This window comes from Podarcis tiliguerta (genome assembly GCF_965153285.1).
Source record: "Podarcis tiliguerta genome assembly, chromosome: 16".
In the NCBI taxonomy this organism is placed as follows: Eukaryota; Metazoa; Chordata; class Lepidosauria; order Squamata; family Lacertidae; genus Podarcis; species Podarcis tiliguerta.
The window spans coordinates 1,182,123-1,201,569 of NC_139549.1; the positions used below are offsets into that span (position 1 = coordinate 1,182,123).

Consider the following 19,447-nt stretch of genomic DNA (forward strand, 5'->3'; position numbering starts at 1 on the left):
TCTTCTTCTGTGCCCCATGTTCTCTTCTTTTGGCTGTATCTTGACCTTCAAGTATTGCAGGTGACAATGTTCATGAAAAACCTCACCTCCTGATTTCTATATAGCACACACAACCCTTAATATCACAGAAGCATAGGGACCAACTCTACGAGTCTGAGGACACCTCAGCCCCTACCCCAAATATACTGGAATGGGGCTGAGCCCCCCACCATCTTGAGGGGCTGGGCCTTGGCAGGACTACCAGCGGCAGGCCCTATTGGATCTTTCTGTGGCAGCAGGTTCTGTTGGGTCTCACTGGTCCTACTCGCAGTCTTGTACTCAGTCCTCAATGTCTTCTAATTATTTAAGTTTAAAACCAGCACCAGCAAAAGTCAATATATCTCTATAAGTGCCCCATTTCCTTTCCATATTAATTTTCTTTGGGGCATTTGCTTTGGTGGGGGATAGCCATAACAATGTTTTTCTTTCCAAAAAATTCTTATATCTCACCCAAAAACCATACAGCCTCTTTCTTATTCTCTCAACCAGAGGTGCAGTGGTGAATTCTGAAGTTCAGGAGTTCATTGTGACAGCCCCAAAGACACACCCCAAAGGGGAAGCCCCTTCCCAGGGAGACCATTCTCCCACTGAGGGGTAACAGTGAAAACTCAAGAAGGATTTTATATATTATGTACCCCACCCTATAAAAAGGTAAATATTGGAACTTAACCTTCAGTCACTTTGTCAATTGCATGATCTTATTGTCCTTTCTCTTCCCACATGCCACAACCACATGTATTGTATGTTTCAAGTTGTACCACTGCATTTAAGCCTCCGTTGTCACCTGCTTGGTCCCTCACATTGCTCTCCAACTCTAAGATGACAAAAGGATTTTTTTTTTTACTTCCATATGCATTGATCTATATTTTTATATAGCATAACTAGTCAGTCTCAGCTGTTAGCCCATGCAATATGGGGTTGCGGAAGTGTTTAGAAAAACAGATGTCTGCATACACTAACTGTTTCTGCAAGGAAATGTAACACTCTGCATTGCACCTGCAACTGGAGCCTGTATTATTTTAACTCTTTCCTCCCTCCCCTTAATGTGTGGACAAGGAAACATCCCTGTGGTCCAAAATCCTGAAAATCATGTTTCCACTGGGGACACATGTACAGTTGGGAGAAATAGTTCAGGTGCGATTGAGAAAGATTGTTGGGGAAACCAGGAAGCTCCCTTCAGGTCACCAGTTTGCAGCTGGACTGCTTGCTTGTTTGCCTGTGGCACTGAAAATTACAAGAGCACTACTCAAAAACAAATGTGCATTATTAGTTTGATCTTACTATACGTCACAGAGCTCAATAACCAGTAATTATCTCAAATTGCTGGGTTTTATCATCCATCTTGCCAAGCCCTGTGTACATTTTATCAAGCCATGAACACAATCAATGTCAGATTGTGAAAGTGTATAAAAAATGAATCCAGTGTCATTCAGAGCCCCAATGAAAAATTCTGAACATGCAGGTCTTCATGGATCAGATCATTGGCATTTTCTTTTTATCAAAATAATCCAGAGTCATTCAATGAGAGTTCCTGTAATGCAGTTTATGGTAGATAAGATAGAAATCTGACTTTCGGCATCCCTGTTGGCCCCAAGATGGTCAGAACATTTCTGCTGCTGATCCTTCTCTTCCTGTGGCTGCAGTTGCCTCCAACTGAGAGCAAGGAACATTCTGCTAGATGCACCATGATGGAGCCTTTCCAGCTTCCATACCAGAATTATCAGAGAGGGGACCTAGTCATTGGAGGAATTGTTTCTTATTTCGGCTTTGTATTTGAAGAAAAAGATTTCCATGAGCACCCAAACACAAAGCTTATAGATGAACTCTTGTAAGTAAAATCCTATCCTTCGTAGTGCAAGCTTGGTGAGGTCAATTAAACCAAACATACAACAGCATGCTCAAAACACATTTCCATGTGACTTTTAACAAGTAGGGATGTTAAACATATATTTTCTTCTTTTTACATTGTGATCTTGTCAGCTTCTTCTTTGTTGCTTTATGCCGCTTCTTGGGATTTCTATCTTCTGCCTGTTCTGCTTTCTCATCACCTGATCCCATGGCTCTCACCACTTTCTCCCAACTTCATCCTCATCCTCCTTCTGTGTTTCCTTTCACACCATTAACATTCGGTTTTCCTTTGCAGCAAAGCTTGATCCTCACATTCACCATCACTATCATTTAATCTGACAGTCACAGATATATGTGACATATGAATATCATAGATTTTGGATTATACCTGCTGCTATGCAATGTAAACCATACTGGGTAATAAAAAGAGCAGTTGCAAACTGAGCTATTTGCAGAGTAAAGTAAAGGTAAAGGGACCCCTGACCATTAGGTCCAGTCGTGGCTGACTCTGGGGTTGCGGCGCTCATCTCGCTTTATTGGCCGAGGGAGCCGGCGTTTGTCCGCAGACAGCTTCCGGGTCATGTGGCCAGCATGACTAAGCCACTTCGGGTGAACTAGAGCAGCGCACGGAAATGCCGTTTACCTTCCCGCTGGAGCGGTACCTATTTATCTACTTGCACTTTGATGTGCTTTCGAACTGCTAGGTTGGCAGGAGCAGGGACCGAGCAACGGGAGCTCACCCTGTCGCAGGGATTCGAACCGCCGACCTTCTGATCGGCACGTCCTAGGCTCTGTGGTTTAACCCACAGCGCCACCCGCGTCCCATTTGCAGAGTAGACCCATTGAAATTAATACACCTAAGTTATTCTGATCTACTAATCCTAATGGGCCTTCTCTGAGTATAACTAACATTGCCTACAGTATTTTTTGTGCAGTCACAAGTTACTGTGAAAGAATAGATCGTATTCCATCTGATGTGCTCTGGTCTCTACTCCCCACCTAAACCATACACTTACTATTTGAGGGACACCAGTCAGAATTTCTGACTTAGCAACTTCTCATCCAGTGAGTGTCTGTTGGTTGCTGAAAGGAAAAAAAGTGGTAAGAGAAGGATGTGGCAACTTATATACGTGCATGTGAGCCAGGAAGTTACCAATGTGCTTAAGAGGGAGAGGAGGAGAATACCTCTGACACACAGTATCACTCTTTTATTAGTGACACACCAAAGTACTACCAGAATACTCTTTCCCTGGTGTTTGCTGAGAAAGAAATAAACGAGAACCCTAATATTGTACCGAATATGACCTTTGGGTTTCACGTCTATGATAGCTACTTAAATGCAAGGATGACTTATCAGAACACCCTGCAACTTCTGTCCATCACAGAAAGGATTGTTCCTAACTTCAAATGTGAAAAGAAAGAACAAAAGATAGCTGTTATTGGGGGCCTTGACTCTGACATCTCCCTCCACATGGCTACTGTCTTAAGCATCTACAAGATTCCACAGGTATAGTAAGTGTGGGGGCTGTGAAGCATTTCTGCCTCTGGTACAATAGTTATCTTCCTGGTTTTCAATACTTCCTTTTGTTTGGTTCATTTTTCTGAGCAAGGAGGTTAAAAAATAATAATACAAAGCTATTACAAAATCATGTGGGAGAGCTATGCAGTAGAGGTTGGAGGAGAGGGCCTTTGGTGCTTGCCTGACTTTGTCTCCCATGTGTCACTGGGAAGCAGCAGGGAGGTTGGAACTGGACAGATGCAGCAGCAGGAGTCTTCCTCCTGCTCCCAGGAAGCTGCACAAAACCAGTTGCAAGAGGTCAGAGAAACCTGCTACTCCTCCCCAGCACCAACTGCTGGAGATATGCATAATGTTCTTGTGAGATCAACATGCATCCATGAATGGAGTTAAGAAATTCCCATGGGTTTGTTCTTCAAGCAGATACTTGGGATGAACCACAACCGTTTGCTCTAACTCTCCATTCTTGTGGGACTGATTTCTTCCTCCAGATTGCTTACTGCGTATTAGCTCCAGTGAGAAGTCCAGAGTTGCAGCCCCAGACATTCTACCGAACGGTGCCCAATGAGAAATATCAATATGCAGGGATTGTCATGCTACTTCTACATTTCCAGTGGACATGGGTAGGAATTGTGGCATCCGATGATGAAAATGGAGAGAGCTTTATGCAAAGCTTAGTGCCAATGCTTTCTCAGCATGGCGTCTGTACAGCTTTCAGTGAAAAACTACCAGCCTTATCTCAGGGTCTAGATAATTTCAGTTCCTTGGAAGTCATTCGGGCCAAGTCCTCTTTCCTGGTGGCCTCAGAAGTCAACATATTGGTTCTGTGTGCAGAACCTGAGACCATTACAGTTGTGAAATGGATGCAATATTTCTATTCAGTAGCTGAAGATGTTGCAGAGAAGTCTACAGGCACCGTGTGGATTTTGACAGCCCAGTGGGCTTTCTCTTCGGAAACAATGCAAAGGTATTACGATATACAAGTCTTTGATGGTGCCTTGTCTTTTGCAATTCACACAGAGAAAGTCCAGGGATTTAAAGACTTCCTTCAGACCCTGAACCCCAACTCTCCAAATGGAGATGGGTTCCTCCAGGCTTTTTGGCAACAGGCATTCAACTGTTTGTTTTCTGCTTCCAATGGGCACAAGGAAAACACAAAGACCTGCACTGGCCATGAGAGTCTGGAGAGCCTTCCTGGACATATTTTTGAGATGACCATGACTGGCCAAAGTTACAGTATCTATAATGCAGTTTATGCCATTGCACATACTTTACATCAGATGCACTCATCCAGGTCAAAACACAGAATGATGGCAGGCAGAGGTGGGCTCGATCCTCCAAAGCTGCAACCTTGGCAGATGAGATTTCCTGTTCAGAACAAAGATTGCTTGGGGCTAATCTAATGAGAGATGTCTCACAGTCAATAGAATGAACACACACACACACACACACACACACACACACACACACACCCGCTTACAGCTTTTACCTTTCCTCTACAACAATCCCCACATTCTTTTCAATCCTTAACTGTTTTCCCTTTCCTTCAAGCTGAAGGAGCCACAATCAAGATAGGGCCTGTACTTCCCTTCCATTTGCAGGAGTAGTTGAAGGAGTTATGGCACTCTGTACCCTTTCCCTGCCTCTCTAGGAACATGGGCTGTCAAGACATGTGGAAGCATCTCTTGGTGGGGAAAAGTAAATAAACAAGCAAACAAAAAAAGGAGATCAGGGAAAACCCACCATGAGCTTCTCTCCATTTCTTTGCTCCCTTCTTCCTGCACACCCACCTTCCAGGAGGGGCAGTTCCAGGGCTTCCTGACATGGCACCATTTTGCCTTTGCACACGGACCCCAGGGCTGAACCCTCACGCAAGTGGCAGGCCAGCTGTACTTCCTAGAAATACTAAGGTGCTCCAAATGTTGTAGACTGCACAGTTTTGGACTACTTTCCATTGTGTGAAATATATTGATGGATACTTTCTTCTTTCTATAATCCATAAAAGCTCTCCTTTTTTAAACTTTGCCTTTGTTTTCTTCTGTCTAGCTGCACTCGTTCTTGAGGAGTATCTCCTTTAACAACAGTGCTGGTGACTTAGTGTCCTTTGATGAGAAGGGGGAATTAGCAAGTGGATTTGATATTATTAACTGGGTTACTTTTCCAAACCAAACCTTCTCCCGTGTGAAAGTAGGAAAGATAGTTCCACAAGAATCACAAAATGTAGAATTCAGTATGGTTGAGGGAGCCATCATATGGCACAGATCTTTTAATCAGGTGGGACCATTGCTTTTTAAAAAATGAGGTATTGTTATTAAGAATACAAATTATAAGGTTAATGTAGACATTGTTTATCACTAATAAGCAAATTGTTTAAGTATAATCCATTTCCAGCAAGTTATTTTACCATCAAATATGAAGTCAGAAGTAAATATTTTCTTCTTTATGGTCCTCCTTTAGAAGTATATAATGGCGATATATTCCACTATATTGCATATGGAATATTGTTGGCTTCCAACTCCCATCCTCCCTGATCAATGGCCAGGTTGGCTTTCTGACTGAGGAGAGTTGCAGTCAAATACCATGTGGTAGACCCAGTGGCGTAGCGTGGGGGGTGCAGGGGGGGCCGGCCGCACCGGGCACAACATCGGGGGGGGGGGCGTGGAATAGACTCGAGTGCTAAAATCCACGGGTTAGGGGACGCAACTTACTTGCTTTGCCCCGGGTGCTGACAACCCACGCTACGCCACTGGGTAGACCAAATGTTCTACATCCCTGATATATAGTATTTCAACACATTTCAATGCTTTGCACATTTATGTACAAGTAAAGAAACTGAACCAAGTGAGATTTACAGCTCTGAAGACAAGGGGACGCTAATTTACCCATTACAGTGGTGCCTCGCAAGACGAAAAGAATCCGTTCCGTGAGTCTCTTCATCTAGCGGTTTTTTCGTCTTGCGAAGCAAGCCCATTAGCAGATTAGCGCTATTAGCGGTTTAGCGGCTATTAAAGGCTTAAGGGATTAGCGGATTAGCTGCTAAAAGGCTATTAGCAACTTAGTGCCTTAGAAAAAGGGGTTGGGGAGCGAAAAAAACCCCCCAGGAATCGCAAGACATTTTCGTCTTGTGAAGCAAGCCCATAGAGAAATTCGTCCTGCGAAGCACCTCCAAAACGGAAAACCCTTTCGTCTAGCGGGTTTTCCGTCTTGCGAGGCATTCGTCTTGCGGGGCACCACTGTAGTTTTGAAAGAAGATTGATGGTGTTGTGGTGCTTCCTATTTTACCTTCTGTGTCAACTCCCTGTATTTCAAAGTCTGTTGTCTTCCCTGTCCTCTTTCCATTCAATTCAACATCCCTTCTCATTCACTCCCAATATTTACACTACAGTTTATTTACACACACAACACACCTTTCTGGAATAATGTTGATCAGTCAGCTGAGCTCTTCTCTTTGGTTAAAACTGTGTTGTTTACAAGGCACAAGAGCTACATTTTCTCCTCTTTTCATGGCTAGGTGCTGCCCCTTGCCTTGTGTAATGATCGCTGCCAGCCAGGCTACAGCAGGAAAAAGAAAGAAGGGTTGCCATTTTGTTGCTATGATTGTGCTTTGTGTCCACATGGGATGATTTCGAATCAGACGGGTAGGAGACATCATCTGCTATTTTGTATAATGCTTCCTAATATGTATTTCAACTTGCCCCCTCTATTAGCAGTTCAGTACTCCTAAACAGAAGAGCAGGTGCACTGATATCCGGAAGAAAAAAGAGACAGTTGGGGAAACTAAATCCAGAACTTTTACAAAGGAGATCTGTGGAAATAAGTGTGGAATATGTCTAGTGTTCTCTGCCTGCTTCCCACATGCTACATTGTTAGGGGAGGGTGAAGATGTTCCAAACCCTCCATCCCATAGTTTTAGGTGTGTGAGCCAGAAAAAAGCATAAAAGTGTCTCCTTAGGCAGATCAGTTCTCAGCCCAGCCTCTGAGCCCAAAGTGGCTGTTCTCAAGAATTCTCCATCACCATGAAGATCTCTCAGGGTGTGACCAACTCAACTAAGGGCACAACCAAAGGCCATGTTTCTGATCACTAACTCCAGATGAAAGACAGAGTAGAACCTATTGCGGATTATGCATAATGACAGGAAATTGTACAAACAATATTCACTTATCTCTGATACTTAATCCAACTAATTAATATCTTATTTGTTGGAACTCATATATCATTCATTTCATTTTTATTTTCTTCAGATATGGATTATCTGATGAGACATCATCTGCTATTTTGTATAATGCTTCCTAATATCTATTTCAACTCTTTCCCAGGGAATCTGGTATTACTATTTTGCACATTGTACCACAAAGAATTGTGACCAACTCTAGCTAAGGGCACAACCAAAGCCAATGTTTCTGATCACTAATTCCAGATGAAGGACATAGTAAATGAACAATCCACAGTAGATGAACAAGCCTATGAAAATGTAGAGCCTATTGCGGATTATGCATAATGGCAGGAGATTGTACAAACTGTTGTTAATATCCTCTTATCTCTGATACTTTTTCCAACTAATTAATGCCTCATTTGTTGGAACTCATATATCACTCATTTCATTTTTATTTTCTTCAGATATGGATTATTGTTTCCAATGCCAAGATGACTGATTTCCAAACAAGGACAGAGATCAATGCATCCCCAAACGCCAACATTTTCTTTCCTACGCCGAACCTTTAGGGGTCGTTTTAGCTTCCTTAGCTCTGGTCTTTTCTCTGGTCACAGCTTGGATACTTGGCGTCTTCTATAGGAATGGGGGCACTCCCATTGTCAAAGCCAACAACCGGGACCTCACCTACACTCTGCTCCTTGCCCTCTTGCTCTGCTTCCTCTGCTCCTTGCTCTTCATTGGCCAGCCTCACCCAGTGAGCTGCTCTTTACGACAAGCTGCTTTTGGCATCATCTTCTCCATTGCTGTGTCTTGTGTCTTGGCCAAAACCATGACGGTGGTTCTGGCTTTCATGGCCACCAAACCAGGATCCAGGATGAGGAAATGGGTGGGGAAATCTCTCACAAACTCTGTGCTTCTTGGTTGCTGCTCTGTTCAAACCAGCATTTGTGCTGCTTGGCTCTGTACGGCTCCTCCATTCCCAGATGTGGACATGAACTCTCTGGCGGAGGAAATCATTGTGGAATGCAACGAAGGTTCTGTCGCGATGTTTTATTCTGTCCTGGGTTATCTGGGATTCCTGGCCATGGTCAGCTTCACTATGGCTTTCCTGGCCAAGAGGTTGCCGGACAGTTTCAACGAAGCCAAGTTCATCACCTTCAGCATGTTGGTGTTCTGCAGCGTTTGGCTGTCCTTTGTTCCCTCTTACCTGAGCACCAAAGGAAAGCAGATGGTGGCTGTGGAGGTCTTTTGCATCTTGGCCTCCAGCGCAGGTTTGCTGGGTTGTATCTTTGCCCCCAAATTGTACATAATTGTTCTGAGGCCCGACTTGAACAGCAAAGACCACTTAATTCTGAGGAGCAAATAGGAATCAGCTTGCATTGATGCTTATTGTTTGCTGGCATTTATTGGAAGAAACCAGATAAAGTAATTCCTTTTATTCCTCAATTCGTATCCTTTTCATCTTTTTCATCCCTCGCTTATCATTGGCTATTTCTATACAGCATTTTTCACAAGTGAATCTGTGCTGAAAGTGGTCTGCAGAATAATCCAAATCTAAACACTGTAATACATAAGAACACAGGAAGAGCCTAGTGGATCAGGCCCATAGCCCTTCTTGTCCAGCCTCCTGTTCTCACAGGGGCCAACCAGATGCCCCAAAGGGGAAGCTGCAAGCAGGATCCAAGCACAAGAACACTTTCCCCTTCTTTGGTTTCCAGCAACTCATATTCAGGAACATGGCTGCCTCCAACTGTGGCATCAGAGCTGAGCATCCTGGCTAGGAGACATCAATAGCCCTCTCCTCTGTGAATTCGTCTAGGGCTCTTTTATGGCCATCCATTCTGGTGGCCATCCCTGCCCCCTGTGGGAGTGACTTCCATAGTTCAACTATGCACTGTATATACAACAACCATGCATAATAAGACATGAAACCAATAGAATGTAACAGTGGTCAAAACATTAAATGAATAGATGATTAAAACAGTAATCATCAACAATGCACAGTTCAAGTATCTTGTGTATTTGTGCTTTGAATATAGAGCAAGGTTCTCAAGCAGGGATTTTGGAGGTATATGTTGAGTCTGAATGCCTTTTCTCTTGGCATGTTTTGAAACTTTTTGTCTTGCAGCCCTTGAAACAGCAAGTTAGTGGCAGCTGATGCTCATTGGGACTATTAGGGAAGGAGAAGGCAAGGAGACCAACAGGAGGTGGAGCCAGAGTCAGTAAATAGACAGAACCACCACATGATTTGCTGAGGTCCTGCAGGTAGATTGGGGGCGGAAATATGGAAATTTTCAGAGTAGTGCCCCAATTACCCTACTACTCACCACTGCACCTAGTACCTGTGACTATAAGAGCACACTTTGCAGACTGGATCTGTGAATAGCCCAGAGACATCCTGTGATGGTCTGAGGAGGCTGGCCTGCCTTGCATTGCATTGAGAAAGCGATGGCTGCTGTCATGGATCTATAGCACCATGGTTCAGTGTAATGAATGGTTGTAGAATAACCCAGAAATCGTCTGATCTGTCAGTCGCTATACTTATGAATAGCAGCAATATAACGTAAGATAGCGTTATTTTATGAAGCAGTCCTAAAGATAACTGTAATGCACATGGTTTAAATTTTAGTGAGGAAATCAGTTTAATATAGTATGGTGCTAAAGGTGTATCCCTTCATGGAGAGAGATGGTCAGTGTGAAACATGTAACTTCTGCCGAGTCTATACTTTATATATTTATTTGAAAACTATATTATACATATATCTATTTATATGTAATCAAGGAAGGCTGCTGAGCACAGAATGTTGCTGAAAAATCCTGTATAACATGGCAGAACAGTATGAACATTTTTAAACCTTTCAATCATCATTCACGTGAAGATACATAGCCACATCCAGCTTGCTTCAGAAAATAAATTTGTCACATTTCCAAGTGGGACTTCAAAACAAGTGTTCAATATTTATTTCGCACTGGTGCTCATGCACCTAGAAATGCCACCTAAGACCCAGAATCTCTGACTTTAGCATCTCTGTGTAATGGTTTTCATTTCATCTATCAATCGCAGACACATCTGGAGATTTGGACACAGGATTTTGCCCTGTGCCCATCCTCATGCTGCATCTATGACGTTGGGTCTGTAGCTAGGTCTGTAAGACAGAGCATGCATCACCTGGATGGGCCAGTGGGACATGCGCTGGAATGCCTTTATCCCATAAGTTGAGCGAGAGATGAAGAGAATGACTTGGTCAACAGAAAAAACATTGACTTTATCCTGGCAGAGGTTTCTGACCTCAAAAATTGTGAGAGGTGCACCCAGGCCAACCTGCATATGTAATCAATAAAGCTGAGACCAATTTTTACCCCCATAAAATTGTTCTGTCAATCAGCAATACAAGATGCTTTAAAGAATGGCAAAAAGATATCACTAGGTTTATATGGCAGGGGAAGAAACCAAGAACAAAGTATAAATTATTGACTGATGCCGAAGAGAGAGCTGGATTCTCCTGACCAGATTTGAAATTATATTTTGAGGCGTCTTGTCTTTGCTGGTTAAAGGAATGGATATTGTTCAATCCAACTATGGGTTGAAAAAGGATTTATAAAAATAGAGTTGTGAAAGAGATGTAGAAGGGGGAATCATTACATTAAGATCCACAGTGGGAGGAAGGGAAGTCAAAAGGGATTATATGTTTACGTATTTAATTAATTTGTTAAAGTAAAATAGAAAATAAAATTTATATATAAAAAGAAATTAATCCAGTTCAACTTGTCACACAAAAAAATCAGGATTGTTCTATGCTTAAAGAAGTGCCCCTGCTCAAATTCTCATCATATCTCTTACATCAACATTTACGAAGCAATTTACTTAAGAAGATGATCTTCCTTCCTTCCTTTCTCTAGTTCTACTCATTAGTTGCTCCCTGTTGTTCAGCTCAGGCCTCCAAACAATAATATAACATTTGGGAGAAAAGATGCAACCCAGTAATCCAGCACTGGAGCATAAAATGGAGAAGATCTCCACAGCCACCATGTATTTCCCTTTGGTGCTCAGGTAGGTTGGAACAAAAGACAACCAAACACTGCAAAACACCAACATGCTGAAAGTGATAAATTTGGCTTCGTTGAAACTGTCAGGTAATTTTCTGGCTAGAAAAGCCACAAAGAAACTGACAATGGCCAGGAAGCCCATATAGGCTAAGACACAATAAAACATGACAGCTGATCCCTCATTACATTCCAGTATGATTTCCCCATTCAGCGAGGACATGTTCCTGTCTGGGAATGGTGGGGAAGTAGTTAACCAAAAAATGCAAATTGCCGCTTGGATAAAGGAGCAGGAAAAGACAATAGCGTTTGCCAGCCCTTTCCCCACCCATTTTCTCATGCTGGATCCTGGTTTGGTGGCCACGAATGCCAGTACCACAGTGATGGTCTTTGCCAAGACAGAGGACAGGGCGACAGCAAAGACAATGCCGAAAGTCATCTGTCGCAGAAGGCAAAGAATCTTTTCAGGCTGTCCAATGAAGAGAAAAGAGCAGAGGAAACAAAGGAGGAGGGAGAGGAGGAGGATGTAGGTGAGGGTCCGGTTGTTGGCTTTGACGATGGGAGTATTGTTGTGCTTCACAAAGGTTCCAAGTATCAGAACTGTGACCAAAGAGAAAAACATAGCCAAGACAATTAAGACGATCCCTAAATTTTCTTTGTAAGAGAGGTAATTTAAAACCTTGAGAATGCATTGAGTTTGGTATTTGTTGGGATATTCATCTTCTGGGCATTTGATACAGGCATCCATATCTGGAAAAAATGAATGAATCAGCATTAAACATTTTGGGAAGTCAACTGATATGTATCCCAAAAAGTCTTGGTTGTCTTACATTGTATCTTATATGCCAGGTACCAGATACAGTTGTACCTCCAGTTACATACACTTCAGGTTACATACACTTCAGGTTACAGACTCTGCTAACCCAGAAATAGTGCTTCAGGTTAAGAACTTTGTTTCAGGATGAGAACAGAAATTGTGCTCCGGCGGCGCGGCAGCAGCAGGAGGCCTCATTAGCTAAAGTGGTGCTTCAGGTTAAGAACAGTTTCAGGTTAAGAACAGACCTCCGGAACGAATTAAGTACTTCACCTGAGGTACCACTGTATTGAATAGGTCCTATGGCTTCAGAAAGGGCCTTTGCAGTGTTTATGTCACTCCCTGGCCCAGGAAGCCACTTTCCTCTTTTTTATTCAGACAGGCATTTTGGCTATTAAATTCCAGATTTTATTATCCCTTCATCTTTTATGTATTTACTTTAAGTTAATATTACATTGATGGGCTCCCTTTCACCCAAAAATCTAAAGAATTCTGTTTTGCAAACTGTCCTAATAAACATTTGTGGGATAGACGTTCTCCAAACAAATCTAATAAATATGCATGCTATGGAAATTTCTTGGCATCATGTCCCTTACCCTTCTGGCTAGATATCATCCCTTCGGCACATGGAGCACAATCATAGCAGCAAAATTTCTCTCCTTCCCTCTTTTTCCTGCTGTAGCCAGGATAGCAGTGGTCATTGCAGACAGAAACAGGCAGCACCTTAATGGCATAAGCAATAAGAGATTGAGTGCTCTTCGCTTTCCTCCTACTTCATATATGTGAGGGGAGACTAGCTGGCTCTGCTCCCCCAGCCGTACCCTTGCAAGCCCTTTCTGCAACCTCTCACTTGCTGGGGGCTTAGTGTATGCAGCTAGGGGTCTTCTCTGCTGAATTTCTGCTTGTGTTGGCCATGTCGATAGATTTGGAAGGCTGCATGAATAGCGAAGGGCCCCTGCAGCAGGCACTAGGTAAAGGTAAAGGTACCCCTGCCCATACGGGCCAGTCGTGTCCGACTCTAGGGTTGTGCGCCCATCTCACTTAAGAGGCCGGGGGCCAGCGCTGTCTGAAGACACTTCCGGGTCACGTGGCCAGCGTGACGAAGCTGCTCTGGCAAGCCAGCACCAGCACAGCACACGGAAACGCCGTTACCTTCCCGCTATAAAGTGGTACCTATTTGTCTACTTGCACTTGGGGGTGCTTTCGAACTGCTAGGTGGGCAGGAGCTGGGACCGAAAGACGGGAGCTCACCCCGCCGCGGGGATTCGAACCGCCGATCATGCGATTGGCAGGTCCTAGGCACTGAGGTTTTACCCACAGCGCCACCCGCGTCCCTTGCAGCAGGCACTAAGCCACCCAAATATGGAGGATGCCACAGAAAGCCAATGAGAGCACAATGGAGGACTGGTGCCAATAGCCTCATCTTCACTATATCAATAAAGTTATTCCAGCCATGTGAGGGTTAAACAACGGAAGGCATCTGAGTGTCTTGGAAATAACTTTTCTGAAAATAGTGGGCTGTTGAAATTGACTGGTAGCATTGGAGAGTCCAGACGTGATTTTGAAAAAGGAGGCAAGATGAGTTTGGAAAGGAACTTGAAGGGCTTGACACAGCCTCCTTTGAAGATAAGTCAAGCTTTACAAACCATAATATTCTTTTCCAGCTCAGGCTGAAATGGGAGACTGAAAAGAATTGTTGACTCTCTTTTAATATAATCAGGTATTTCCAGCTGTAACTCACCTGATTAAAAACTGGATGCCATATAATTTGGTCTTCATGAATGGTTAACTCTTTGCCTGGAGGAGCCTGCGGTTCTAGTCTCCCAACTTTGACTCTAACCACTGAGCCATTGGGGAACATCACCCAGTTTGTGATGTCAAAACCAGCCACTAATTCTCCGGTGTCATCAAAATGCACAGTGTCTCCTGCAGTGTTATTGAATAAGATGTTACTCAGAAAGTGATGGACCTAGATTGGAAAAGCATATGAAGTCTTGAAATGATTTCATTGAGTGTCACAAAGGCTTATATCATACTTTAAAAAACAACAAACTTTATTTTGGGTGACTTTATCTACCTGACATTCTATTCCTTCTGTTTGTCTCAATTTTAAACAGCCACTATTTTATAATATGAATGACCGTGATCCAAAATGAAATAGAAATACAGCCGCAAACATTTTTGGATTAAATGAATTATTCAAGCAGACAGTTCCTTTCACTGATTGATCTACAGCTAAAGGTAAAGGTAAAGGTACCCCTGCCCGTACGGGCCAGTCTTGACAGACTCTAGGGTTGTGCGCCCATCTCACTCAAGAGGCCGGGGGCCAGCGCTGTCCGGAGACACTTCCGGGTCACGTGGCCAGCGTGACATCGCTGCTCTGGCGAGCCAGAGCCGCACACGGAAACGCCGTTTACCTTCCCGCTAGTAAGTGGTCCCTATTTATCTACTTGCACCTGGGAGTGCTTTCGAACTGCTAGGTTGGCAGGCGCTGGGACCGAACAACGGGAGCGCACCCCGCCGCGGGGATTCGAACCGCCGACCTTTCGATCGGCAAGCCCTAGGCGCTGAGGCTTTTACCCACAGCGCCACCCGCGTCCCTACAGCTAGCTGGCCTTAAAAAGAAAAAGTGTTGGGTTGTAGTTACCTGCCATGGTTGCACATTGTGAAATACCAATTTCTCTCCTCCTGTTGTTCTTCTCCACCTGGAGCTGGATTCGTATAAGGCATTCAAAGCATGCGCCACAGCATAGACAGCATTGTAAACACTGTAGCTGTGGCCAGTCATGTGCTTTTCAAACAGAATTCCAGGAAGGCTCTCCAGCTTCTCCTCCCCAGTGCAGGTTTTCTTTTTATCCTCCTCCTTCTCCCTCCCTTCAGAAACAGTTAATGAACAGTCGAATGCCTGTTCCCAGAAGTCTTGGATAAAGCCATCTCCTTTGGCCCAGGAAGGTCTTAACATTTGAATGAACCTTTGGAATCCCAAAGGCTGATTTGAGTGAACGGTGAAGGATATGGAACCATGGAAGGTTTGCATGTCCCAGTTCTTCTGTATGGAGTGTGCTGCAAAATCCCAGTGGGATGTAGCAATCCACACTTTACCCACAGGTGAAATGCCAATTAAGGGTGCTACAAACAGCATCGTTACCAATACCTGAAAGCACGGGTGTTCTCCATAAACAAAAAATACACTGGGTTTTCTCTCAAACAATGTAATATAACTTTCCAAGTGTTGGAAAGCATAGTCTATCATCTCGTCCACATAATTCCATTTTGGTATTCTTACTATGAGGGCATGACAGATACCATTTTGGGAGAGGATTGGCACCATTGCCTGCAGGAACCTGTCTGCTTTGTCATCATCCACAGCAGCAAGTCCAACCCATGTCCATCCAAAATGCTGAAGCAACCACACAGCTCCCATTTGCTGGTGGGCTTCATTTGGGACCATCTGGTACAACAATGGTAACAGCAGTTTGACACCTTGCACTGGCCAAAATGATCCATAGGTGAGCTGAAATAAAACCTATACATATTGGAAGGGTTTAACAATTATTTCAAATCATAGAGTCCCAAGACAGAGCCCTGAAGCATCCCAGTTTGAATCCCTCCCGACTTTAATGGGGAACCATCAATGAGCATTCTTTGAGTACAGTTTTTTTGATGTGGTCAGAATCCATCTGCCTATATGGTTAAATTGCATGTTACCCATTGGATAAACCAAAATGCCATGGACACTTCAATCAAAGAGTTTTCTGGAATCCAGATAGTGCGCCACAGTTGTGGAATCTCATTCACCCAGCTTACCTGTGGAGTCTTGTGGATTGCTGAAAAGATGGCCATGTTGGCCGAGATTTCAGAGATACACCCTCCAATGAGTGCTATCAGATTGTTCTGGTTGTCACACTTGAAGTTGGGGACAAACCTATGTTGTGTGGAAAGCAGGTTCATTGTCGCCTTATAGGTCATCCTGGCAGCATAATAGCTATTGAGGATGTGGAACCCTAGAGAAATATTGGATAAGATGTTGGGATTCTCGTTTATCTCCTTGACAGCAAATGCTAAGGCCAGGATGTGCTGATAATTCTTTGGGACTGAACTGTAAGGAGAATTAAAGCTGTTTAATAAAGTAACAATCACATTAAAAGCACATTTTCACTCTTCCTCATCACTCAGCTGCATCTTCCAAGATTGATGTGTAGTTTTTAATTGCACAGGATTATAGACGGTACTATCAATCCATTTTATACAAGCATAAGGTTTTCTAATACTTTCCCAGTGCGCTTAAACATTTGAAAGTAGGAAGAAGACATGAACATTTGAAAGTTAGGGACAATATTTTCTTTAGAGGTAAATAAGTATCTCACACATACTCTTTCAGAGAGTCGGGTTTATTAAGGGTCCTTTTCTAGTGCATTTTCCAGTGTGCCTCTAGTTAAAGCAACAAACCCAACTTTGTTTCTTTGCAGGTTGGGAGATAAAGATATGCAAGTTAGACGTCAGAAAACAAGAGGGGAAAGAAACATTGTGTTATCTTTTTAATATGGCACTAAGAAATTGAAACTTAAAAACACCAGGAGTTCTGTGGTAAAAGTGAGTAGGGGTATAAACCACCAAGTGTTTTTTCCTAGAGGAGAAAAACAAAACAGAGGGACCATTCATTTTCAATTGGCTTCTGAAGGAATCTTACAAGTTGTGTCAAAAATGATGTATAACAATTGCAGTCCCACATTTCTTACACTTCAAATTAAGCACAGCATTCCTTAATGACCTGCACCATATGTGTGTGTGTGTGTGTGTGAGAGAGAGAGAGAGAGAGAGAGGAGAAGAAAAGAAGAAGAAGAAGAATACGAGTGTCTTACAAAGGATCGTCAATCATTGTTTGCGAAGGTTGCTCCATGAACGAGGGGGTATTATAGTGGAAGATGACTTGAGAAACAATCTCGCCAATGAGAAGGTCTCCGGGCTGATAAAAACCATGAGGAATAGGGAGGGGATCCTCAAACATGCTGAAATTAATAAAATGTGTGCTGCATGCCGTATGACACAGCAGTACAAGGAGGAAGGCTACCACCAGCATGATCCTGTTCATAAAACTGCCCCTCCAAAGATGGAGCGCCATGTTTCTGAGTGTAACAATCTATGCAACTGCTATCAGTTTTGCTCCAGTCCCAATTGAACGGTGGGTGATATTGTTGCTACATAAATATACAGTACAGATGGTTAGGGAAGCTGTTCACTGGTACCCTAATAATAGCTCCTTGTTCACCAGTGTTTCCAAATAGTCTGCTTTTATCCTTTGATAGAGAGTATGTTGCTTTCTTCCTTTAAAAATTAAATGAAATGATAAAACATTCTGTTGGTGTGCAAAGATGCCAAAATTATAACCATGTGAATTCTCAATCTGTTTGCCCAGATGAACAGACAATACATTTCAGGGCATCTCTATTATTTCACACTACTGAATAAGGTTAAGTTTTCCACAGGAAAAACATGTGGTGTGGAAGTCAGCAAGGAAGAGAAAGTACGAGGCACAAATATGATCATGGTATCACGATTTCTGGTTAGAAATCATGGTGGAATAACTTGGTAGAAGCCAAACCTAACATATAAAAATTTAGGGTAATAACAAAAGATGTCTGAGCCCTACCTGTTCCTAGATCGAATTCTAACAAACACAAGAGTTTTATACCTCTTTTCAAATGTTTATTCTTGCCCTTGCTCACTGGCTCTGGGTGCCGTTGCATCAGAGAGGGGAAAGCAGCAATTTTGACAATGATAGTGATTATTATCACGTGTTTATGCCTTTGAAGTTGCAACCAGCACGACAAGATTGCTGAAAGTGATTTTCCTGGATTTTGCAGCTATTATTATCTCTTAGTTGCCAGTGGAATTTTGCACAATGTGTCTTGCCTCTGCCAAGAACGAGTTAAGTTCACATAAAGGTAATTCACATTTGGCATAAACCTCACTCTGGGCCCCATCACACATGGGGCATCTTTACTTGGCAAAGTAGGGCAAGAGAGCCATGGGGGAGATGGACTTGGACCTCCCTGTCTCCTTGTGAGATCTCACAGGGGAATGTCATCCAACAGGATGTTGCAAGAGGGAGGAAGGGGATGAGATCATTGGCTTGCAGCCATTTTGCCCCTAGTGAGCCCCCCCCCCCCCCGTCTCATAACTACTGTTGTGGAGGTGGGCGGAGATTAACAAAATCAATAGTCCTGGAAAAATAGGAATATCCCCTCACTCACCCAAGTTTTGGACATTCCACATCTTTCCGCAGCAGAGTCCCCCCCCCCCCTTTTTTGGCTTTTTATTTATATTTTTCAAATTTATACATTTCATTAGTTTTACAATCAATTTAACATTTCAAAATTGGACTTCCCTCTATTTCTGCAGTTCCTTCATATTTTTTAAATATCTTCTGCATATCCAAATTCACTTCATTTAATTATCTACTGTAAATATATAGTCTTATAAAACTGCAGGTTATAAAAATAATCCTGCTAATGTTTTACAATTTATCTGTAAATATTCAATATCCTCAGCAGAGTTTATTTCTCTTTGAGAAAAAGTAAGTCGCTCCCATAAATGTAAACTAAGCTGTCATAATAAAGAAAACTGTAACAAAATGACATAATGAGGGAAACTAAATACAACAACATAAGGCAACTCTGAGGTAAGAAGAAGAAGAAGAAGAAGAAGAAGAAGAGGAAGTTGGTCCCTCTTATCTGAAACTCAATGGAAAGCCCTGAAGGGAGGGGCTGATTCTGGAGCAGAACACACAAGCCCCTCCCACCTGATACCAAACACTCCACTATTTAAATTAGGCCCCAGTGTTTTTCTTAAAACTACTGGCTCGTGAGCTTGACATCGATACCAGGAGAGATCCTAGAACAGATAATTCAACAGACAGTCTGTGAGCACTTACAAAAGGATGCTATGATTACTAAGACCTCACAGAGTGTTTGTTGTGGGGGAGGAAGGGAAAGGAGAATGTTAGCCGCTTTGAGACTCCTTTGGGTGGTG

General features: G+C 43.0%; 2 protein-coding genes across 3 annotated transcripts in view; one reads left to right on the forward strand and one right to left on the reverse strand.

Moving 5' to 3' along the window:
- Window positions 1-19,447, forward strand: part of LOC310666072 (uncharacterized protein) — a 1,539,811-nt gene that overhangs the window by 712,495 nt on the left and 807,869 nt on the right. The window lies entirely within an intron of this gene.
- The window catches only part of LOC310667155 (vomeronasal type-2 receptor 26-like), a gene marked incomplete at both ends in the record, with an annotated part of 143,064 nt that continues 135,039 nt past the window's right edge, over window positions 11,423-19,447 (reverse strand). The window contains 4 exons of the mRNA XM_083418879.1: window positions 11,423-12,351; window positions 13,012-13,138; window positions 14,157-14,384; window positions 15,063-15,929. Coding sequence (XP_083275005.1) covers window positions 11,423-12,351; window positions 13,012-13,138; window positions 14,157-14,384; window positions 15,063-15,929 — 2,151 coding nt within the window. The remainder of the gene's footprint in view (window positions 12,352-13,011; window positions 13,139-14,156; window positions 14,385-15,062; window positions 15,930-19,447) is intronic.